Genomic DNA, 25,294 nt, shown 5'->3' with positions numbered 1-25,294 from the left:
CGCTTTAAGATGTTCAAGATTTTTGTTCAAATATTAAAGGTAATTGCTGTCAAAAAAATACTTTCCCCCATTGTCAATGCACCTCAGTCTCAATGGCTGTAGGGGGCGGAAATGTACCAAACTTGTTTTTCAACTGCCAGATGACACTAAAGAAGAAGAACAATGATTTGCTGTTCATGAATTTGCTACAGAATATGGAAACACATCAGGGAATCGAATGTATATTCTTTAGTGAATTTCATCCAACCTTGGGACCAAAGATCACATATCAGGTAACGACGTAGAAGAAAGTTTGGTGGCTAAATTAATCTGTAATCTTGTAAATCTGCAAACATAAGGCTTCATGATCACTAAAAATGCAGCAGTTTAAAGTTTTGTTCTACACAGTGCAGTGTAGAATGAGGTGTATGCATACGGAGCGTTGATGTGCGCTAAAATCAATATATTATAATCAAGAGTATGACAGTGAATGTTTTTTTTACATATGGGGATTCAAATTTAAAGTCTTTAATAGCGTTTAATTATATTCTTGTGACTTAATTATTCTTTCTTTTTTATTAAAGGTTCCGGAAGAATATATTTCGAGGGAGCTGTTTGATACTGTGCAGGTGTACATTATCACCAAACCAGAACTGCAGAACAAGCTCATAACAGTGTATGTACAGAACATAACCTCATACATATTATATACAATAAAACACATCACATACTTATACGCATATTACATGCAGAAATAGTGCATAGACAGATATTTAAAATGGGGTCATTTACAAGACTTCCTGTACACACTGGGTCACCCAAAACTGATTGGCACAACAAAATTAACTTTTGATTATTATGGTTTTATTTCATTTTTCACAAAATTGCAATGTGTCTTGATCTTGGCCGTTTCTCAATTCCAACTTAAATTGAGTTGCAAGTCACAGTTGATCACTTGAAATGAATCTCTTGTTTATAAGACTTACCTGTGTGATTGATTCAGGACTGCCATGGGAAAGAAGTTGATAGGCTGTCCAGTATGCATCGAGCATAAGAAATACAGCCGGAATGCCTTACTCTTCAACTTAGGTTTGGTATGTGATGCCAGGACAAAAACATGTGCGTTAGAGCCTATTGTCAAGAAGCTATCCGGCTACCTAACAACTCTGGAGGTAAGTGTTTATCTGTTTTACTATTCATTTACTATTTGTTTACAATGTTAAAATGTTCAATTGTATGTGTTCAACAGCTTGAAAGTGGATTCATTTCCAAGGAGGAGAGTAAACAGAAGCTGCTGCCTATCCTCTCCACACTTATGGAGAAACTTAATGTTAAAGGAGCCTGCACCCTACCTATTGGTGTGTATTTAATCGTCTCAATGGTTACCGCTGTCAGTGTTTCTCGCTGTTTTTAAAATGAACCTCTCACGGTTTTCTGACAGATGACTCCAATACCATCCACCTGAAGCTGATTAAACAAAGAAAGGATCCTCTGGTTGTTCAGGAGTATGATGTGCCAGTGTTTACTAAGAATAAGGACTACTTCATAAAGTCACAGTGGGATCTCACCACTCAACAGGTTGTATAAATTGCATATATTTACATCTGAGGAACGACCTTTAAATGTTCACCATGAACCATATACCAATATACTATTACCTAAAGTGTAATACATAAGGGATAATGTACAGGCAGCCGGTTGTTATTGCAGAAATATGCCCCGACAGCGTGCATCGCACTGAAGGGGTTTATTTCGTGAGCCAGCTGCTTGTACATTATCCCGCTTATTACACGGCTACTTGCCACATGAGAAAAAATAGACATGAAATGTGAATTTGAAATATTTTATTAGCTCGTTTTTACCAAATGCGTTGTTAATTAATTTGTAAATATAATGTCATATATCTTGTTAAAAGACATATTTATATTTAATTTGTCAACAAAAAAAATCAGTCAAAATGATTCGCGGCATCTGAGTTACTGTTATCAGTTTTGACAGGTAATCAGGGAATAACGGCAAATGTCGACTGGCCAATCAGAATCAAGCATTCCAACAAGCCGTGTAATAAAAACAAATACCACATAGTTAAAACAATACATATTTTTTAAAGAAAACCTAAATCATATTTTGCCGTCAGAAGCACAGGGGCATTCATTCTGACATTGTATTGTAAATGGTGTCATGCTAAAGATAATCTGTTTTTTCTGTCATCAGATTTTAGTAAATTTATTCAGATTTTTGAGGCACCAAACTATTTTCTCTTTAAGACTTGAATAAATTGAATGTCTACATGCCAAACATGGCCAGAGACTACATTCTAGAAACATTTTAGTGTAGGGCAAATCCAGTAAACTCTCAAGAGAATGTATTAATTACCAATATATTAAATTATCTGTTTATATTTTACTAAACCCAACAAATAGAGAAGGGATTCATCTTCATAGACCACAGAAAAGTTATTTTCATTCAACCATTTATGAGGAATATGGACCCTTATGGATCTGCCAGCTCCGTTATGGAATATTCAATTACCAGACTATGGAAAAATATGCTTTAAAAACTTCACATGGGTATTTAATCCCCCAAATATAGACATTTTACCTATCAGTATTCTAAAAAAAGATTTGGATAAAAACAAAACAAAACCTTTTTCACAGAATTTATTTTAAATGTAGCATGTTTCTTAAAATCTTCACATCGATATGCTTTTTATTGTTTTATTATTGTACAGTTTATAATGAAGAGAACTAGATGATTTTGTTTAGAACAGTTATACTGTGTATTATCTTTGTCACTGTATCACTGTAATCACTGTAGAGTATCAGTATAAACCTTAAATGTTATCATAAGAAGTTGACATCTAAGAAATAAGTAGTTGTTTTCATGTTTTGCAGATTCTGCGTTTTGTAGATGGCTACCGGCATATTCAGAAGATCTCTGCTGAGGCTGATGTTGAGCTTAATTTGGTGCGGATTGCTGTTCAGAATTTATTGTAAGTATGGTTTGTTCCTAAACTGTTGTATTTATGTCACAAAAGTTCTTATTTCAGCCACTTTTGCCAATTTTTACAGTTTGGATTAGTGACACTGGACTGTAGAAATGACACATGTAGTACAAAGAGTAAAATAAAAAGTGTCATGGCAACTGGATTAACAATACTTTTCTTTTATAGATATTATGAAGTTGTAACACTGGTATCAATATTTCAGGTAAAACAGTGTATTCTTATTTTGTTTGTTTTATACATTTCTTAAATTGTATTCTATATTATGTTTCTTACATTCTTGTTTCTGGTTTCCATGTTCTATATTCAGTACTCAAATGTTTACTGCACAACACCTAAAGTTCACAACTTAATAGATGATAAAGACCTTCAGGAAGAGTGTCTATCTTACGTCAGTAAGCCAGGTAAGCAAGCAAACAAAGAGTCACAGTTATTTTCTTGTTAGAATTTCAATTTAGTTTAAATTGATAGATCATTAGAATATATTCATATGAGGAGGTTTAAATGTTTGTTTACAACAGACATTTAGCTGTCTTGTGTTCATGTGTCATCAGGCCACAGGACAAGTCTTAGGGATGTGTTCCTGTTGTATTGTGGTTTAACCCCGGGTACAACTGTGCGTGATCTGTGTTCTCGCTATTCTCACCAGCTGCAGAGGGTAGATGAAAGGCAAGGCTGTCTCTCTCTCTCTCTCTCTATATATATACAGTCCAGCCCGAAATTATTCATACCCCTGGCAAATTCTGATTTAAAGTTACTTTTATTCAACCAGCAAGTTTTTTTGGACCGGAAATAACACAGGCTTCTCCCAAAAGATAATAAGACAATGTACAAGAAGCATCATTGTGGGAAAAAAAAATTCTCAGCTTTTATTTACATTTTAACAAAAAGTGGCATGTCCAAAATTATTCATACCCTTTGCAAACTGTCGCAGTATATTGGATAGTCCAAAGTTCTATACCATTCCAAATAGTCAAAGCTGTTCTAAAGCATCCTAATTACCCTGATTCATCTGGAACAGCTGTTTTAATCAACTCAACTGGTGAAAAACAGAAGCTCTCTGCTGTTGGTTTGTGGACAGTCATGGCTAAGACAAAGGAGCTCACTGAGGACCTGCGGCTGTGCATTGTGGCTGCTCACAAATCAGGAAAGGGCTATAAGACCATATCAAAATGTTTTCAAGTTCCAGTGGCTACAGTGCAAAGTATTATTAAAAAATACAAGATGTTCCGCACTGTGAAAAATCTCGGAGTACGTGGTCGGAAGCCAAAAGTGACACCTGTGCTGGCCAGGAGGATAGTGAGAGAGGTAAAAAAGAATCCAAGGATCACCACTAAGGCCATCCTGATGAATCTGGGCTCTGCTGGTGGCAACATCTCAAGGCAGACAGTCCAACGGACACTGCACACCGCTGGGTTCTACGGACACAGACCAAGGAGGACAGCACTTCTCCAGATAAGGCACACAAAAGCCCGCTTGGCCTATGCAAATGCTCATCTGGACAAAGAAGAAGACTTCTGGTCTTCTGTTTTATGGTCCGATGAAACAAAGATTGAATTGTTTGGCCACAATGATGTAGCCTTTATTTGGCGTAAAAAAGGAGAAGCCTACAACCCTAAGAACACCATCCCCACTGTCAAACATGGTGGTGGGAATCTAATGTTTTGGGGGTGTTTTTCAGCCGGTGGACCAGGGAACCTAATCACAGTAAACGGCACCATGAAAAAGGAGCAATACATCAGAATTCTCAACAACAACATCAGGCAGTCTGCAGAGAAACTTGGCCTTGGGCACCAGTGGACATTTCAGCACGACAACGACCCAAAACATACGGCAAAAGTGGTGAAGAAATGGTTAGTAGACAAAGACATCAACGTTTTGCAGTGGCCCAGCCAGAGTCCTGACTTAAATCCAATAGAGAATCTATGGAGGGAGCTAAAGATCAGGGTGATGGCAAGGAGACCCTCCAACCTGAAAGAGTTGGAGCTCATCGCTAAAGATGAATGGGCAAAAATACCAGTGGAGACATGCAAAAAGCTGGTCAGCAATTATAGGAAGCGTTTGATTGCTGTAATAGTCAATAAAGGCTTTTCTATTGATTATTGAGAAGGGTATGAATAATTTTGGACATGCCACTTTTTGTTAAAATGTAAATAAAAGCTGAGAATTTTTTTTTCCCACAATGATGCTTCTTGTACATTGTCTTATTATCTTTTGGGAGAAGCCTGTGTTATTTCCGGTCCAAAAAAACTTGCTGGTTGAATAAAAGTAACTTTAAATCAGAATTTGCCAGGGGTATGAATAATTTCGGGCTGGACTGTATATATAAACAGTATACATATTTATAGGTTAAGAAGATTGTTTTTGTCTTAACACATCTGTTTAAACAACTAGGTTGATCTGTGAAATTATGAATATTGTTTTTATATTTCTTTCTGTCTGTTGATGTAGGAAGTTAATACAGTTTGGCTTGATGAAAAATCTAATTCGCCGGCTGCAGAAGTATCCAGTCAAGGTTGCTAGAGATGATAGGAGCCGTCCACCCAGACTTTATACTGGCTGCCATAGTTACGATGAAATCTGCTGCAAAACTGGCAAGTATTGTTGATGTTACACGTTTATATCGCTTCACTTAAATAATTTTTTTTGTAACAATATTTTTTGTGTTTGTTTGAAGGAATGAGTTACAGGGAGTTAGATGAACGCTTGGAGAATGACATTAACATTGTTGTTTGCTGGAAATAAGGTAGTATAAATAAGACAGGAGTATGTCATGTGATTTACAACAGAAAAGTAATACATTTAAGAAAAGATTGGTTCTTGCTTTAAAACACTTTACTTTGTTCTGTACCTTGATCTATTTAATCATCTGCCACAGTTAATATTGGATGTTATCGCAGATTAAAATTAGAACATGCGATTGTGTTAATTGTAATTACATGCTTGAATCACTTAAGTCCTCAAAGTTTTTTATGAGAAAGTAATTTTATGAAAAAAATGTATGTTCTTGTTGCTTGTTGTGGCAACACCTTGCAATAAGGTTATTTTGGTTAGCATTAATTAATTTATATAAAAAAAGACTAATTAATACTTTTGTTCATTGTTAACTTAAGCTTTTGCATCAACTGATGTTTATAAATGTAACTTTGTAAAGTTTTACCCAGTATTATAATAAAAAAAAACAAATCAACACATTGAAGAAAACACCAGTTTCACTGCTTACATTTGAAAGCTGCTGATTACTGTTCTTTAGAAAAATCCTCCATTTGTCTTCGGTTTTCCAGTTGACGCTGTATGATGCAGAGATCTTTCTGAGAAAAGTATACATTAAATTTCATTGGAAGCATTGTTTACTCCTAACAGGTTGATGAACAATTGTTTTTTTTCCCACTGAAATACTTTTTTTTTACTTTTTTCATGCGTTTCTTTGTATTGCCAATACCTTCGTCATTTACTACTGTATGCTAGGGTGAAATTCAATACAAGATATATAAGACTTGCTAGTTGAAACAAAGAACTACTAAACACCTGATGTGTTTTAAGTTTTTATTTTTTGAAGTCTTCCATCCTAAAAGGCCTGGGATTATTTTAGACAACAAGCATTCTATATTTGTTCAACAAAGACAGTTTGATGTACAGTAAACACTCAATATGTACAGATGAGACACATAATGAGATGGTAACAAAATATTTTAAGACACTGAATGTCCAATATATGACATCCATCCATAAATTAAACAGATTCTAGGCACTCCTTCAGAAGTAAATTTTGTGTTAATAGAGAGATTTACAACCCAGCACATAAAGTCTTTGCAGTCAAAGTCTAAATAAATGTATTATTGCATAATCACACGTTTGAAGGGCCTTGAAAGCCTGAGGAAGACCAGTTATTGCTAAATACTTAAAACACACATAAAGGTTAACATGGGTTTTCTTTTTCATTTCTACATTTAAAAATGTCTGGCTGCTCTGATTCACTCTCAACAACATAAATGAACATGGCATTTGATTCATTCACAGCCTTGATGGTTTCCCACACTATAGTGAAGCAACTCCAAATTACACTGTAATTTTCACAGAAACTTTAAACGTTGTTTAGAACATTAAATATCACATATTCAGATGTAGTATTTTAAAATGGAGAGATTATATGAAGAGTATGGTTCCAAAATCAGATAATTCCTTTATCCAACTGCAGTTGGTTTGTTTTGATTTAAGCCATAATGACTAAAAAATACAGCCACCTAACACAATAAAACAATAAAAACATGATAAATAAAATAACATGATTTTTGAAAATATGTAAAACGTTGTCATCTCATTTTGGAACCAAACTCTACATATAGATATTACAATGGTGTCAAATAAGTAAGTAATTTGAGCTGTAAGTCCGAACTAAATTAGTCACAACCATCAATACATAAGTGAACCCATAAATTTATATTACTTTTAAGGGGGTTCCTTTTCCCACTCATGGTACACATCATTAAGGACTTCATCATCCGCTGCTTTGTGTATTTTGTGTATTTAAAGAGAGATGTAAAGTATGTTAGCAGACTATGGTCCGGTTTCATAGATAAGGCTTAGCCAAAGTCAGGACTATGCCTTGGTACATTTAGGCTATTTAAGTCTCTTTTCTTAAAATGCCTTAGAAACAACATGACCGATAAGCATCTTGAGACAAAACTATTGCAGACATATTATACGATAGGTCAGGGCAAGATATTTTCAGTTAAGACAGCTCAAGCCTTGTCTGTGTAACCGGGGCTAAATGCTTTATTTAAGTTTTTAGAATTAAACTTTGTAAAATGTCATAACAGAACCCATTTTAACCAATGTTCAAGTCCCCTTAGATGCAGTAGCAGTAAAGCTGATATATGTTAATGAGTGTTACTGGTGACTTGCTCTATTTGACAGTAATATACACATAATAATGGTGGGAATTTGGGCGGTCAAAACATACCAGTGTTGACAATTTAAGACGGTGATTAATAATACTGTGTTAATACTGATATTTATAGTAAATGATTTAGAGCCAGTATCTGGTTAACATCTTTACATTATTGTACCCGTTTAACATTTAGCCTTGAGAGCCACAATGGTTACCAATTCTCTCAATGCCTCCCTATACGCATATTTTCACTATGATTTATTGGCAAACAAAATAAAAGATGAATTTCACCGATAATTGATCACTATTAAATTCTTAAATAAAATTATTATGGCCATAACAATCATCTAGAAAGAAAAAATGGGATATTGTGACAGCCCTTCTGGGAGATAAGAATTAGTTATCAAGGTATATACTATACATTTCTCTCGCTCTCATCTGTTCTCTTTTTTGGCAAAGTTGCCCTTAAGTCCTTCACTCTTGGTGCTCAACCTCCTCAGAACCTTCATGGGTTTAAACTTTCCTAATTTCTTCTTCTGCTCGCCTTCTCCACGAAACTCTAACAAAAAAGAAGTAATCAAACAGGTATGCTCAGGTAAGTGAGTAATCAGGGTGTAAACTGAGAAAATATTACTCACCTTTATTCTTAAGCATAGCTGCAACTAGTTTGTCTTCCTCCTCCTCCCTAAAGGAGACATTAAAGCATAATATAATATGTTTATAATGCAAACCTCACAAAAATAATAACAAACCTTCATCCTATTTTAAACTCACCATGTTTGCAGAAAAATAACAGGCTTTTCAAATAAACTGAAGCATGTGTACAATGATTCATTACCTCTGTCTATCCTGATCCATGCTGTTAATGATCTGGTTCCTCTGCTCAATAATAGTGACAAGTTCTGACATCAACTGCTGCTCCCTGGCTTTGTCATCTGACGTCCATTCTTTCTCTGTCAAAGTTAAATGCGATAAAGAGAAAGGGGAAAAAAAGGAGGGATTAAAAAAATGGCTGAATGCTGCAATTAAGAGGGTAAATCAATAAAACACCCTTTGTGTTGGGATAGGTTTGCTTACTCTACCTGGTTTATTCAGCAAACACCTAAGCTCATATTCCACATCTGCCTGCCTCTCCTCCAGGTTCTGCTGCTTAGCCCTGATAAACCAGACACATTCATATAACATATTCAATTGTAGCTAAACAGCCTTTTATTTTACTTTGTGCAGTAAAAATGTCAGCAGGGATACACAGAAACAATGGCTACAAAGTAGGCTTCTGTGTTACTCTATGTTAAAAGTATGCAAAGAATGCGCTTACGTGTAGACCAGCTCAGCTTCTCGTCGCACCAGTAAGTGTTTCTCATGAATCAGAGTAAACCAGTCAACAAGCAGATGTTCTTCTGCATCATCTGAATTGATAGAACATTAAACCACTTAATCTAGGCAATAATAATGTAGCCCTCCCCAAGATTTCTCATGGGTTGGGCTATTCCAATAAGGACTAGATTAAATCAAGGAAGATATTTTGAAGACAAAAAATAGTTCTTGGCACATTTGACTACCATATTCATTTTTCCTACTATGGTGGTTGGTTTGGGTAGCCAATGGTGCCTGCCTTAGAACTGCCGGTTGCTAAAATTCTTTCAAATATCTTTGTGTTCAACTGAACAATAAAATGTATACAGGTTTGGTACAACTAGAGTGAGTAATTCATGGCAGAATTTTCAATTTTTGGGTGAACTATCCCTTTAATAATCCAGCCATTTTCACTGCCCATCCTCAACCCAAAACTGGGAAGAATACAATTCAAGCCAATAAAATCAATTATGCTGAATCATGTGATTCTCATACCATTTGAACAGTCCCGTAACCTCTTTTCCAGATCAACACCTCTCTTCTCCAGTTCGTCCAACTGTTTCTCCAGATCACTTATTTCACTATGAACATCTTCTACTGGGATATACTGGTCGGACTGGACCTACCAGACAAGATCATAGTATGAGCACTTATAACCATAAAATAACAGACCGAAATGTGAGGATAAATTCACCCTACCACCTTACATCTTGGGCATGTACATCAATCATTTCTACACATTTTTCTGTACGTCAGCAAAAGATGATTGTCTTTGTGCCTCACCTTACGTTTAATGAGAGGAAATCCATGTCCAGGAGCAGGGGGTCGTGCAGGACGAGGGCCTTTTGGGCGTCCGGATATAGGAGCACTGAAAGAGGTGGTGGTCTTCCTATTAAATGGATTCTCTTTACAGGTGTGCTAACCGTGACCATGATACAGTAGAAAATAAGACACAATAAGACATAAGTCAATACAGAAGCATCTAAACAGGAGAAAAACCTGCCTGAAAGAGACAAAGACCGCATATGGATAGACTAGATCTTGAGAGTAATTCTAACCTTGGCCGGAGTGCTGGGTGTCTGTGAAGAGGGTCGAGGGGGGGGCGGTCTCATACTACGACTGGTCTCTGGAGTGCTTGGCATTGAGTTGGTATTGGTAGGTGGTGCCAGAGACCCGCTCGGAGAACAATAAGGCTGAGGGTTTGGGGCGGTAGAAGTGTTGATTGATGGTTCAGACACACTCTTCATAAACAAGTGGTCCTGATTGTAAGCAGGTGGCCGATGAGGATCTGCACTGCAGTCTGAGTTTGAGGAGGAGATGCTCTCTTTCCTTAGAGCTAAAGAAGATAAAAAGTCCAGAAGGTAAGACCAGTTCAAACCATTAGACATTGGTAGAATTTAATCTAGTTTAGTAAAGTTCTTGTAACAAGTATGTTTAGTAAAAAACATACCTGATGACGTTGATTTTGGAGCTTGGGGTGCCGGTCGCTTCTTTCTTTCAACACTTGCGGGACTTTTTGCACTGTCGTCTCCATCTGTGTCTTTAGCAGCTTGAGTGATCCTATACCAGGGATGGTTGGACAACATTGGACCTAAGGGAGGTTCAGTGTTGGTTTCTGGCTCTCCATCTTCATCTTCATCATCCTCATTGTTTTCATCATCAAAGGGATTGAGAGCAGCGACTGTTTCTGATCTCTCCTCTTTTACAGAAGAAGTTGAGCCAGAAGAGGCTAGACTGGGAATACCGGGTGGGAGAGGTGCTGTTTTTTTCTTGGATTCTGACTGAACAAGAGCCAGCCAGGGTGGGTTTTTTGGTTTAGGAGTGTTAGCTGCTTTGCTACGTACATCAAAAGAGGAAATTAAGGTGAATGAAAATACAACAAACATCACAATGAACACACATTCAAATTTATAAGAGATACATTAGTAGAGACATCAGCGGTGACATTACCCAGCAGGTGAGTGTGATCTCTCTCTTGGTACAGGAACTGATCCACGAGCATCTCCTAAAGTCACAATGAGGACACTTGTTTTAATTTCACACATAAATTGCATTAAATGCAATTTAAAATCGAACAGATCAGTATTACTGCTCACCATTCACTGTCAAGCTCTCGGTGGGTCTGTGTGGGCGCGGTCTGGGGACAGGACGAGGGGCGGGAGAGGGTTCCAACACCCGTCTAGGCTTTGGTACTGGCGGACCCTCTGCTGCGGTACTCCTCACTGGCGTTGAAGAAAGGACACTATTACTTCCATCAGCAGCTGGCTTGTTTCCCGCTTCATCTTCTTGATGGCGGTCCTGTTCCTCCTCTTCAGATTCATCAAAAGGATTTTGTTGAACTTGCTCCGTCTTCTCCTCTGAGCTGCTGTCCGGGTGATTTTCTCTTGACGGTTCATGTCTGTTCGCATCCTCTCTCTCTTCAGCGTTATCATCACTTTGTGATGCTGTAGACTCCTGTATACTCCTATTGGGTGGGTCTTTGGGGCTTGAGCTTGTAGGCACTAGTTGATTACTCAGATCGGGCCGACAGTTTTGACTGATGGACCTGGTAAAGTGATTTGTGCAAATAAGCGAACCAGCGTCCTCTGTGAACTTGTAGGAGCCAGGAAGTAACGTGTTGCTACATTCTTTGCATCTGAAATAATAGCAGATACTCTTACACAGTGCAGATGGAAAACTGAGGATTATCTATACTGGAATCATATCCCATAAAAATTTGAGGGTTCTTTCATGCCAGAATATAGTAATTATGCAGTAAAATCAAAAGACCAGGCAGTATATTGATCACCTGAAGCAGTTCCGATGGTAAAGTTTGCCGTCAATGAGGATCCTCTGAACCAGGTGAACGTGCTTTCCACAGACTAGGCAGCTGCTGCTCAGAGTGCTGCTTTTTGGTTGGCTATCTCTACCCAACTACGCAGGAAAACAAGAAACAAGGACAACGACAGAAGGTAGAAAATAGACAGAGGCTCATGAGATCAAACAACTTCGTTTTTTCTTACTTTGGAGATCTAGATGGAAGAAACTAGCACATCTGTTGTGTTGTTATTATATAGGGTTAATTCCAAGGTCATCTCGTGAGTTGCAACAATAAATTCCACTGTTCCTATCAACCCATTATTTCATTATTTTAACCCGTTTCTCTGAGGACAAATTCCTATTCTCAAAAAATGGGCTATTCTCAAGAAATATACCATTCACTGCCACTGTAAGGATAAAATCAAGGACTTTTTTGTTACATTATGTGTTTTGGGTTCGAAGAACAAAGAAAGAAACAAAAAATGATGATTGTAGTAGAAAATATGGGTTTTGTTTGATCTTAACCAAGGATTCCAATGGTTTATACCACTTGTATATGTGACATCTAGCACACCATGCTTCAGCTCTAATGAATACAATATGAAACTAACACACTTCTAATAATATATATATATTTTTTCATAGTTACTTCTGTCTTAGAGGCCTGTTCCTCTGGAGATAATCGTTTCTTTATGACTGGTTCGTTGAAGGCTGGAAAAGCGGGTCTCTTCATGCACGTGGAGTTATCTAAAAAGAGATTAATCAGATGGGTCATTCAACATTACTATGTTCAGCAATTTCTAAATCTATTTATATTTATCCATTTGGCAAATAAGCAAGACATTTACATTTACGTATTTGGCAGATGCTTTTATCCAAAGCGACTTACATTGCATTATCCTATACATTTATACTTCGGTATGTGCAATCCCCTGGGATCGAACCCACGTTGTTAACACAATGCTCTTACCACTGAGCTACAGGAAAGCTTTTACCAAAAGTTAACTACCTAGTAATGGATGACTTTCCAACAAGCGATTCTCCAACATGGTCATGTCCACACACATTTTTGTTTGTAAAACCAGCCATTGGCCTGAATATAATGGTGTGAGGAGGGGATACTGTACATCGCATGTTCAATTTTTTTTATTGGTGACTTGGTTGCGAATCTAAACTGACTGCAATTTAAATTTGACAATTTAGTCAACATTTTTAATTTTTAATATTTTTATGTTTATTAAATGTATACCCGGGACAATGGAGGCAGACAGGAGCATGACGGTAGGAGACGGGGTTTGGTATCGGTACATGACCTGGGTCAGAGTCAATCCACCCAGGTCAAGTTTTGCAGCGCCAGGAGTATGCAGATCTCAGATTCACAAAACAGCGGTTGCAAGATCAATAGACGAGTTCATATAAAAATCCTGTCGTCATTTATTTAAATGTCATGTCATTTAAAACCTGTGTATAACTACTGTGGTACGGAAAGGAATTGTCTCAGTGATCCGAGAAGGGACAAAGCACAAACTGGCAGGTTGGGAGGGCACAAGAGCAACAAAGGCTATCTTGTTTGGTCCGAGCCAACAGAAGGTCTACTGTGCTATAAGTCACAAAAAACTGTAATGCTGGTAACTAGGGCAATGTATCATGACACACACACCCGGTGCACTGCACTCTGTGACACTTTCGGTTCTCACTGGGACAAAACCAATCATATTTTGGTTTATAACCAAAGTGTGACACTGTAAAATGCTGACAAATAATGTCACTTTATGTAGAGTTTTGTAACGCTACTGAACCAGTCCAGGGTTATATCATTCTTACAAAGGTAAAACCTTGAAGCTGCCTTGCTGCAAGAGACATATCTTAGACCGGAAAATGCACCAAGATTATAAATTGGTCATTGTTTTAAGGTATATTTAGAGTCTCAAACACCATTCTTATTATATATACATGAAGAAGAGCTTAGCAAACAGCTTGTGCTTTACACATTTGATTAAATCTGGTTTCAAGAATGAGCCAAAATGATTATAGTAAAATCAAATATTAAGTTACAAACAAAGGGCAATAGTTTAAATGTTTCATGTAAGAAACTCTTGTTCATGTGATATAAATGCAAGTTATATAGCTAGCTAGCTACTTTATTTACATATTGTTTATTATTACGATAGTAAATAATCACCTCTGCCTCATTCTCTGGTGCTTTGTCCGTACAGGCACATTATGCAAGATTTAAACAAGTACAGTTTTATTAAGACATACTATACCTTGGTATTTGTTGGTGAAGTAATTATAATACTGAGAGACGTAGGTGATAATACTCAATCTGTCAGGCACGCTCATGGACACCATGTCTTCTGGATCCAGCAGGGCTGGAATATTTAACTCGCTTTCTGCAACCTCAAACGCCTTTGAAAAGAGAAATTTGACATCACAGTATCAGTGCCTAAACAATGTTTTAAAACACCAAATATTCAAATAATACAGCAAGGACTATGGGATAACCTTGATTTTTTTTTTTTATTATATATAGAAAACTGTTTCAACACCAGACCAGTCTTTCCAAACTCTGAGTGTTGAATTTCAACAAAACAGACCTTGGTAAAGTCTATGTGAACAGCAATGTGAAATTCTGAGAGAATGCATGGACGCTTGAAAGTTGTAAAAAATCTGGCTTATTCCACCATATATTCTTTAAGATATTATCCTTAAATACATGCACAAACATTAGCTGTTTAAACATGAATATTAACTATTTCTCTGAAAGTGATCAAGGTGCTACTTCCCTAATAATAACAGGATCTACAGTATTTAGCAGTCAAACATGCAAAGCCTGATCACATGATTTAAAAAGCAAAGATGCCAGATGCTGAAGGTACAAGTTATAATTTTTTGACTTCTATTATAACAGAGCTACGGCATCATGGTTCCAATTAAAGTAAACACTTTTATTTGACATATGTAACCCTGCCTGTCAAAACCAGGCTCGAGTCTCATATACTACTTCTGACACAACAAGCACCAAAGTTTCAACCATTCATTTTACTATGATTTCAATCTTTGACACGACCTTCCTCAGTCAATATTAAAGATTTCAAGGTTATATTTTCACAGAATGTTCTGCACAGAATACATGTTGTAAAACAAAGAGGCAATTAAGTTAGATACAGTAATAATATAATTGATAATTAATGTAGAAATAGAGGAAAAAATTATTTAGCAAATTCCTGTGCACATGAAATTGATATAATATATTGTATACAGAACACATGTACACCACATGCAACATACTGTACACGATACCATAGCAAATATTAAAAAATATGTACATTAGCAACATCTGTATTTGAATTGTCTGTAGGTTTCTAATTGGACTGTGATAGCTGTGTGTCAATTTACATGTAGGTGTTTTTCTCCAACCACTTCCTCCAAAAGAAAGCAAAAGTGTATGATTTGTTGGTGGTAACGATTTTACATCTGATAGCACAAGCCGTGAGTGTGATACTTACCAGTTGATTGTTCTCATAGACATTTTCTTTTGAAAGGGAGTCAAAGTCTCTGTGAAACAAAGAAAAAACATGGTTAGCAACAGAAGATGGATTCGCAATGTCTGTGTCCTGAAAGGGATAGTTCAACCAAAAATGAAAATTCTGTCAACATTTACTCATCTTCGAGTTGTTCCAAATCTCTATAAATTCCTTTTTCTGATGAACACAGAAAGTTCTTGGAAAAATGCTTAAAACCAGACAGATTTCCCCCCCAATTGACTCCCATATAGCAGGAAAATTACTTTATTATTATTTCTTTGTTCTGTTGAACACAAAAGAAGACTTTTTTGAAGGATGTAAGACACCAAACAGTTCTGGGGCATGTTTTACTACCATTATATTTTTTCCTACTATGGTAGTCAATGGGAGGGCAAAATCTGTCTGGTTATACCCATTCGTCCAAAGATCTTTCTCAGTGTTTATCAGAACAAAGAAATTCATACAGATTAGGAACAATTTGAGCACTCCTGTGCTATAGTGTCAATTTAGTAAATATGTTGTTGAGTTTGTTCCTGATGATGTTTGATGGATATCATACAGTGTGACTTCAACTGACCCCCTCAATTGCCTTATTACAGTGTTCAAAGTCAAAGAGCCCAGGCCTAAATGATATTTGGTTGCAAAGTGTGGGGTTACCAGGATAGAAAACGAACTCCCAGCCTGAATCAAAAGAGCACACCCACTTGTTTCTACAATGTTCTGTTCCAAAGATATACCTCTAATCTTTTTACTTTTCGTTTAGATTAGATTAGAGGTATTTACTAGGTTGAAAAGACGTCTTTCTTCTACTGTAGAAGAATGAACTCCAGCCAGCAACCAGAAGTCAAATTGTGCAGCACATTATTATCTATGAGCTCTACGGAGACACAATCTCATTGATCCCTTTGTGGGATTTGAATCACATGGGCAGGCCATTTAAATAACCTTTGGCAAAGCTGAAGTCTACACATACATGAACAACTTTTAACACTGAGTGAGCAGCACTGCCGTAAACCAACTTTGTCCTTTGTCAAATATTTTGTCAAACAGCTTGTCATTTCCTGTTTATTTCAGTCACACCTAACAATAGCACAGAGTCATGTGGGAAGCGTGTCCTGACTCCTGGCTAAATATTTATACCATGACTACACGAAGAGGTCTCTCCTTTAAAGAGCAGTGGAAATGCAAACAAATACAAGAAATAAATGTAAAAGATGCTCACATGAGATCCGGCCTGTGTCTGTGGATGATGGCACAGAACGCCAATCCATCTCTAAAGGATGAGGACATGTTTCTAATGTCCACATCATGGTAACTCTCACACTGGACCCTGCACCAGTCCTGCAAAGCTTTCAAAGAGCCCATGCCTCTATATGCTACAATCCAAAATCAACGACACAAGAATCCCATTAGATGAAAGCATAATAAGGAAAAACTTATTCGTATTTGTCCAGAAATCCCACATAATCGTCCGACTCCAGCTTGAGTTACAGGCTTGACAGCACGTTGACTTTTTATAGTCCTTCCTACAGAATGTACTTGAACGATTTCGCAGCAATGTTTCGTTTTTAAACCCCTACGTCCAAAAATCGGAAAATTTCGCCGTAGATAATACAGAGGTAGAAATGTAACAACAAGGCACGTCCGAATCAAACGTTTGCGTCAGATCCTGTCTACGGATGAGCGCCCGCCTAAACCGGATGTCGGGTACCTCTAGTCGGCTGCTAAAAAAGCACACAGAGAAGATCTAAAAGTAGAGAGATGTCAAGCACTGCTAGTGTACCAACTATAAATAACGCTACATGGACCGCACATTTATGGCTTTGGTCCGCATCCTGGCAAGTAACGTTAACGTTACGCCTAAACACGTGCAATTGAACGGGGGAGCTGCGCTATTTCGGGATTAAATACAGAGCAACGTCTGCGTTTTCAACACATTTCAAAGCTTTACAACCTACGTTAAGAAAAAAGATGTCTATAGTTACTTTAAAAAATGGTAAAACTAGAAAAACAACCACAAGGAACTACATCCATCAATTGTGCCTGATATTCGTTGAGAATCCACTAGGAGGCACGGTGTTGATTTGCAATAGTAAAAAATAAATGTACAGTACTTTAGCCGAGCGCACTATTTCGATTTTTATTTTTCAATGTGAGCAAGCACGTGCATTTCATCTATGTTACCTTAAATTAATTATCCCTAACAATTATGTTAGGGATGTCTGTACAATTGAAGAGTAAAAATTTAACCAGAATGCTTCATTAACAGAGATTATTTTAATTTTATTGTGTCTGCACAAATATGAAGAAATTATGTTCTGTGATCTCACAATTATAAGCATCATTATTGCATTTTTTGGTAACTCTTTACAGTAGGCTACATATCTGTAGGTAAGGAGGAACAATATACTGTGAAACCCCTTTCGGTTCACAAAATCCCCTTCATCGGTGCCTGGGGGGATTTGATGGCAATGAGTGTGCAGTCAATGGCAACAGTCACATTATGGAAGCTTGGGGACAAATAAGTCATATTTACTGGCATGGTCATGATTGCTTGATCTCCATTAACAATTATAAAAAATCTCTGTTTTACAACCTGGGATCTTAAGTGCCTTGAAAAAACACAAAAACTGCTAGAGTGCCTAAACTAAAGGATCCTGTCTATCCCCCAATATGAAATCAATACTGAAAGCTCTCCGAATTATCCTTGCACCTTAAGCAATAGGTTGCTCTCGTAAAAACGGACAGGACATGGCTGAGACAAACTTCCCACATCACATCCGTTTATAAAGCTGTGATCTAATCTTGTATACATGAAGTAAGCCTGCTCCCGAGCAGGTTTAAGTTTACGGACCTTTTGCAATGACTGTAAATCCTGGATGAGCGTCGAAGAACCAAGAATCCAAGATCATGTGAAATCAATAAGACTTTATTGGTACCATGATGACACCATACACTCAAAGATTTTTCGTCTTTCAAGTGCAATCTTAAATCAGTTATAGTCCAAAGTGATGTTGGCACTGAAGAATTGAACATCAGGAAATAGTCAAATGCAAATATGAGCAACACAAGAATGTATCCCAGGCATGGGGTAATAGATTGTTCCCTCTCTGTCACTCAACGTTGGGTCAACATAGTTACTTTAGGGAGTTTAGGCACTTTACTTGAGAGTTACAAACACTCTGGGGTTTTTAGATAAGGTCATTGGAACTTGCCCATTGGAATTTACTCGGTACAACTCATAGGATTATAAAACAAATTTGCACAACTAATTTAGGCCAGTTCTTTTGGAGCAAAATGTTTGCATTAGCCAAGAATTCATTGGTTTCCCCTAAGGGATTCAGCAGCCAATCTTACGAGTGCTATTTCCTCTGTCATTACTGTTGAAGAAATACAATGGTCCTGGACATGATGTTCCACCCTGCATGCAATGGCCATCCTGCAAATCCACCATGCCAAGGCACTTAAAGAACTGCACAAGGGTAGGAACAACCTGGGGATTACACCAGAGTTGCACACCACAACAGACCTCATAAGAATGCAGATAACATCCACCATGCTTTACGAGATCCAGTTCTCCAGATACCTACACAGGTTCAGTGGAATCCTCTTTACCTTGGTCTTTTTTTGACTATAAACAATGTACTACAACTTTGAGTGTGATTGGCTAGGCACAAATAGATTTGTTGCCCGAAACAACATAACAAATTAGTTACCTTTGTTTTTATATAGACAAAGAACTGTTTTATGTCAAGGTTGCTGACATTCAGCTCAGAATCCCAGCAAAAGTGTTTTCGCCCTCCAGTAGCAGTCTTTCCATGTCTTACCATTACCCGTCATCCTTTGATAAGTCCCCTAAAAGGAATTTATGAGCAAATAAACTTGTGAACAGCTATTTACGTCTCAGAGTTATATTTACATGAGAGAAAACGCCAGTACACACACATCCATGCAAAGGCAGACTTATGTCTAGTGTATGTATGACTAAAACAGATTCAGGTTGGGGAAGCAATATAAACTGCTAATGAGAGATCTGCAACGAAAATAATACAATTCAGACCCATTACATAGAATCTTAATACAGGTATATAGCACCTGGATAACTTTACCAATTTAAGAGGTTGCTACTGTTGCTGTTTCAGCAATGATCCATCCCCTGCATCAATTTAAATAGCATTTTTTCATGCTAAAATAGCATTTTGTTCATTGTTGCGAAGCATGCAGTGTTTCATATAGGTAGTAGTTACTATGGTAAAGAGATACAGAGATAAAGACACAGAATCCATGAGATTATAAAAGATGGCATTATTGCAATTTATCTTGCCACCACTCTTGGTGAGTTTATGAGAAATTAAATGGACGGGCATCAGAAATACATGTCATTTATTTCTGCAGGTATTTTTTCTATTAGGAGAGATCTAAACATTCTAGAAGGGGGCTCCCGAGGACTCGATTCAGGAACCACTGCCTTAAGTCCCCTTTGAGATCCAACACAAGGCTACAGTGACAAGGAAAAAATCCCTAGGTTAGGTAGGAAGAAACCTTGAGAGGAACCAAGACTCATCAAAGCAAGCCCATCCTCCTCTGGCCTACATAAATCATAATGACATTTTTTGGCCTTGTTTCATTTTATATTTTGAAAATGCAGTTGCAGGAAAGGTTAGTGGGGTATGACCAAAAAAGTTTCAGGCCCTATAGGAATAAGGGGAAAATGTATAAGGGCGTGTTTAAGAAAAGTAATTTGCGCACAGACTACAAATAAACAGGAAACCATTCAAATAGGATAAATAAAGCAAAATAACATTTGACTTTGATTGGACACCAGAGAAAATGGGCTAGTTTTTATTCTTTTGGGGCAAGTTGTGATGGGTCATTGGGCTGAAGATATTTCCAGGACCTGGCAACCCTGTCGGGAAAGGACCATGAGCCAGGTCTCGAGCTCAGGTCAACCAAAGCACAGTTTTGCTATATGTCTGAAGTGTTCTCTACTTATTTTTGCCAGTATTTTTTTCCTATGTAATTGACTTTACTGAGGGCCAGATTCTAAGTGTCTTAAAAGATTGTACTCAGGGGTAGTTTCGGTGTCTTTTTATAATTTATATAGAGCCATCCTCTGAGCAAGTTAGGTCAGTAGGAAAGGACAGGAAGCAATAGGGGAGAAGAGAGGGAAGTAAGACTGGGAAAAGACACAAGCCGGACTCAAACTCAGGTCGCCAAAGCGATGTCCGCACAGCCATTGGCTTTACTCAGAGCAGGCTTCTTAGTGTCATCATAGACTTTATTTAGAGTTAGCCTTTGAGCATGTTTTTTTATTAACTGTGTATTATTTGGACTTTTGCCTTTCAGTAGGACACTATAGACCTCATCTTAAGACATAAACAACGCTGTGGTCCAATTTTGGTCAGTAGAACTTCCAGTTTGAGCCAGAGTTTACATCTTGCAAAGAGATCTTTAGAGGGTCCGGAAGCAATAGGGGAGGAGAGAGAGCAATAGGACTGGGAAAGGGCATGAGCCGGAACTCGGGTCGCCCATAGCTCTATCCACATGATGTTTAATTAACAAAGTTCGGGAGGAGACGGAGCATATAATCAGCCCGGCTGGTCTACCATCAGTTATCACTGCATCTACCAAGCATTTAATCAGCCCGACTGGTCTACCACCAACTATCACCGCCTCTACCCTGTCAGCTCAAGCGAGCACTCTTATAAATAGGAAAACCATCTTACCTGCTTCATCTCTTCAGATGAACATTCCTCCTCCACCCCTGCTCCTCTCACAAAGATCATTCTCCTGCAGGACCCTGGGGGGTGTGCTCTGGGCTCGAGCCGGTTCCGAGCTCGGCGCACTTGCCCTGGCCAGGGTAGAGTGCTTTGAGTTCGGATATACCCGGCAGGTTCGGAGCTCGCTCCCTGGACAGCCACCCAAATACGCATAAACCTTCATACCCACGCTCTATCATTATTATCCCTGCAACATCTCTGTTATCTGCGCAGGTGAACTTGTGAAGTGACAACAAGTTTATGAGGGCCAGATTCTAATACCACATTTACACAATGAAAAATTGCCACATTTTTCCTTTTCGTTTTAGAAAAACACACAACAGTATTGTCGAAACAATTTGCATTCACACGGAAGTGGGACAAAACTAATAAATATGCTTGCCAGGCCAGTGGATGGCAATGTTACTTTGTGAAGAAACACAATGTGCCTGTGCACATCCACGTAACCAGTTTTAAGCCAAAAGGCGTTTTAAATTAAGTAATTTTCAGAAGGAGCATGAAAATGTAATCCAACCAATCAGTGCGGAGTAAACTCTATATAAAGCCATCTATCGCCTGTGTTACGTGACAGTTTTGGCAGCTTCTGGCCCCTCACAAGTGCCGCCACATCTGAAGTCGAACACTCCCATTGAATAATCTCTTGTCTCTGTGGAATCACCGTCTCATGCCCAGCCGGTCCAGGGAACAATTATCCTCCTGCAGCCTCCCCCCCTGAACCAACCTCTTCACCTCGGGGGCACCGGCTTACTAATTCTGTCTTGCACATGCTCCTGCACAAGTCATTTACTGCCGTTGGAATGCCCACCCTCTTCAGCCACTACCCCTACCCTCCCTGTCCCCACTTAAACCCGATTTAATCTAAACCAGCTACGAGCCACAGTCCGCCACCATCAGTGAAGATACTCTTTCTTCAACAATTGCAGGGGCAGACCTGTCCAGTTCTTTTTCGTATGAGCTCCATTGGTGTGACTAGTGACTACATCAAAATTATCAGGAAAGAAACACTTTTTCAAGTATTAATAGTCTGATCCCCTCGAAGACAACTTTCTTCATTACTGCAAATTTTTAACCCTAATCAAATTGTTGGCCACCGGTGCATGGTTGGGAAAAATAGATGTCACATAAGCCTTTAAAGCAAAGACCATTTGTCAGGGTTCCGTCCTTCCTGTTTCGAGCTTTCATGCATTGTGGACGGGACCGTGACAGTACAATGTCTTGTATGTATGTTTTGTTATTTATGGAGACACGCGGCTGTATGCTATGATAATTCGCCGCGTGGATTATTTTTCCCCGCCTTTTCGTGTGGGAATGTTCGTGTAGTCTTCGTGTGGCATTGTCCCCTGTATGTTCCGTATTATTTTTTCCCAGCCTTTTCATGTGGGATTTTTCGTGTATTCTTCGTGTGATTTTGTTTGTTCCTGTTATTTTTACCCCTCGTGGGTTTTGTTTTCACTATTTTGTTTATTAAACATTTTTTACTCGCTGTACTGCATCTTGGTCCTGTTTCCCTATCACACCCTTTATTCGTGACAAGATTCGTGGCATTTACTGTAGTTAGTGTCCGCCAGCGCAACACATTTTATTTTGCTGTACCTTTAATCTTCGGGGGCAAAATTGTCCCAAAATTCCGAAGAGGTCTATCAGATTATGTCGAACAATTATTAATTTGTCCAAGCTCTTTCTCCATCTGCTCGATGAGTCCAGGTACAGAGTTTTCAAAGAACTCTGGATTCTGATCCCAAAAGGTCAAATTAATGTAACAGTGAGTTATTTAATAGTGTTGTTAAATTAACTGTACCCTGCTTACCTGTCTATGTCTCCTTTACACTTTTATACATTTCGTATTTTCCTAATTCTCACAATTGTACTATAGAAGTTCTCTGCATCAACCTGGGCCAATTATTATTTAAATATGAAATTATTAGTGGTGGGCCAACGCCGTTAACGCAGTGAGACTCTTATCGCGCGATAAAAAAAATGTCGCCGTTAATCTATTCTCAAAGTTGGGTTGGGAGCTGGGTCTATACTATGCAAGCTATGATGACTTTCACCTTGATATTTTAGCGCGGATGTATACCAGCTTAACTGCACTGTACGGGGCGAGAACGAGATTTTTCAACTCGCGTGATTCGCGTCATTCGCGGAAGCAGAAGCCGCCTCATCATCTCATAACCAGGGCTTCATTCGTGCGATTCGCGCAGCAAGTAGGTCTATTGGCTCTTTGCATTAACATATAAATCACTCGCGCTTGACGCGCCATTCGCGTTTGGTATGAACACAACATAACGTTACTGTGAAATTACCGCATCAAACGTGACGTGCTAACATGGATGCAGCTATGAAGCCGCCGGGTTTGCTTCAGGGAATATTAATTTTTAAGAAGCTTCCCAATGGAAACATCTACAAGACTAAGGTTGTTTGCACCTTGTGCAATGCGGAATTGGTTTAAAAAAAGAACTTTCTCTCAACAGGTAGTGGTCTAGCTTTAGTTGAAACCAGTAACTTTGTATTGAGATCTAATGTATTATGGCTCCTGTATGACATATCGCTTGTTGCTCCCTCACTCTTTGTAAGTCGCTTTGGATAAAAGCGTCTGCTAAATGACTAAATGTAAATGTACTGTAGGAGCTCTTCCAGTCTCAAGTACCACCTAAACGCAAATCATCCCTTAGCTAATGCGGAAGTAAACACAAGTTCATCTTATTGAACATAATTTAATTTTCATCACCAATTATCATAGTAGAACAGCTTTCTCAAGCAGTTTGTGATGCATTTTGCAAACAGGAGATGAGCCCCTGGTCTAATGCGCCACCTGGCTTGAGAAACCCGTTCTCAAAGACTTACTTTTAGTCATTATTTGGGTAGCACACATATTCTGAATTCCTTCGGAAGAATTCAAATGAGCCATTTTAATCTAGATTAATCTAGATTAATTTTGGAATTAATCTAGATTAATCTAGATTAAAAAAATTAATCTATGCCCACCACTAGAAATTATGTATATTAATTTGTATTAACGTATATACATGTATTTTTTTTCTATGTGTATATATATATATATATATATAAATTATTATTATCATTATTATTCTTTTTTTTTTTACATATTAATTGGATATTGGTTTCCCACCTTCTGTATAAGTTATTGTAAAGTTATTTTATTCTATTTTCTTATTTCTACCTTCAATATGTAAAAGAGATCAGAATATTTCTGTAAATATTTTTTGATTTTGTTTTGAGCTATCTCAATAAAAAAAATATAATAAAAAAAAAAAAACATTTTATTTCTCTGCATTAATTTAGATTCCGTAATGCTTCAGGATTTGGGTCTAATCACTTTCGTTGCTTCTAATTTTCAAGACAGCTAGTGCTTCAAAAGAAAGCTTCTTTTACATCACTCATTTTTATTGTGCACCTTCTCTCCTTTTCATATGTCCACCGGCTAGAAGTCTAAGAGCGAGACATCGTGACACCCTTCCCTGGGACAGAATGCTAAATCTTGCTTTATTTTATAAGGATATTATGTTCAATAATGCTTTTTCTTATTTGATTATGTAATAATGGAACTTGTGAAAGGAAGTTTATTCAGCTATGTTCAGGAGGAGCGGGATAATGTAATCCAACCAATCAGTGCAGAGTAGATGCTATACAAAGCCGTCCCTTGCCTCAGTCCCGTGACCGTTTTTGGGTACAAATTAGTGGTGGGCATAGATTTTTTTTTTTAATCTAGATTAATCTAGATTAATTCCAAAATTAATCTAGATTAATCTAGATTAAAATGGCTCATTTGAATTCTGCCGAAGGCATTCAGAATATGTGTGCTACCCAAATAATGACTAAAAGTAAGTCTTTGAGAACGGGTTTCTCAAGCCAGGTGGCGCATTAGACCAGGGGCTCATCTCCTGTTTCCAAAATGCATCACAAACTGCTTGAGAAAGCTGTTCTACTATGATAATTG

The 25,294-nt window shown here is 37.9% G+C and overlaps 2 protein-coding genes across 2 annotated transcripts; one reads left to right on the top strand and one right to left on the bottom strand.

Annotated features, from left to right (window-relative positions):
• Positions 1-166: 166 nt before the first annotated feature.
• Positions 167-6,196, top strand: nprl2 (NPR2 like, GATOR1 complex subunit). Its single transcript, XM_056749715.1, has 11 exons — positions 167-272; positions 564-655; positions 983-1,151; positions 1,229-1,337; positions 1,421-1,557; positions 2,874-2,971; positions 3,152-3,188; positions 3,294-3,387; positions 3,538-3,652; positions 5,435-5,577; positions 5,661-6,196. The coding sequence occupies exons 1-11, from the start codon at positions 177-179 to the stop codon at positions 5,726-5,728; spliced, it is 1,158 nt and encodes a 385-aa protein (XP_056605693.1). The 5' UTR covers positions 167-176; the 3' UTR covers positions 5,729-6,196.
• Positions 6,197-6,515: 319 nt separating this feature from the next.
• micall1a (MICAL-like 1a) lies at positions 6,516-17,216 on the bottom strand. The gene is made up of 16 exons (XM_056750992.1): positions 16,779-17,216; positions 15,539-15,587; positions 14,297-14,438; positions 12,679-12,776; positions 12,019-12,143; positions 11,327-11,865; positions 11,181-11,235; positions 10,681-11,066; positions 10,289-10,566; positions 10,014-10,148; positions 9,726-9,852; positions 9,193-9,283; positions 8,957-9,030; positions 8,713-8,827; positions 8,513-8,559; positions 6,516-8,433 (listed from the first exon to the last, which is right to left on the bottom strand). The coding sequence occupies exons 1-16, from the start codon at positions 16,919-16,921 to the stop codon at positions 8,309-8,311; spliced, it is 2,529 nt and encodes an 842-aa protein (XP_056606970.1). The 5' UTR covers positions 16,922-17,216; the 3' UTR covers positions 6,516-8,308.
• Positions 17,217-25,294: the final 8,078 nt, after the last annotated feature.

Source organism: Triplophysa dalaica, chromosome 6 (genome assembly GCF_015846415.1).
Source record: "Triplophysa dalaica isolate WHDGS20190420 chromosome 6, ASM1584641v1, whole genome shotgun sequence".
Classification (NCBI taxonomy): Eukaryota; Metazoa; Chordata; class Actinopteri; order Cypriniformes; family Nemacheilidae; genus Triplophysa; species Triplophysa dalaica.
The sequence above is the reverse complement of the archived record's forward strand: the minus strand, read 5'-3'. Positions and strand labels throughout refer to the sequence as shown.

Bases quoted from the DNA above. Each gene is read 5' to 3' on its own strand.
- micall1a (XM_056750992.1), bottom strand. From the start codon at position 16,921: ATGGGCTCTTTGAAAGCTTTGCAGGACTGGTGCAGGGTCCAGTGTGAG. The intron at 14,439-15,538 runs GTAAGTATCACA...CTCTTTTCAAAG, and splicing joins TCTATGAGAACAATCAACTG to GCGTTTGAGGTTGCAGAAAG. The intron at 10,149-10,288 runs GTTAGAATTACT...GGTCACGGTTAG, and splicing joins CACCCAGCACTCCGGCCAAG to CACACCTGTAAAGAGAATCC.
- nprl2 (XM_056749715.1), top strand. From the start codon at position 177: ATGAATTTGCTACAGAATATGGAAACACATCAGGGAATCGAATGTATA. The intron at 273-563 runs GTAACGACGTAG...TTTTTATTAAAG, and splicing joins GACCAAAGATCACATATCAG to GTTCCGGAAGAATATATTTC. The intron at 2,972-3,151 runs GTAAGTATGGTT...TTTCTTTTATAG, and splicing joins ATTGCTGTTCAGAATTTATT to ATATTATGAAGTTGTAACAC.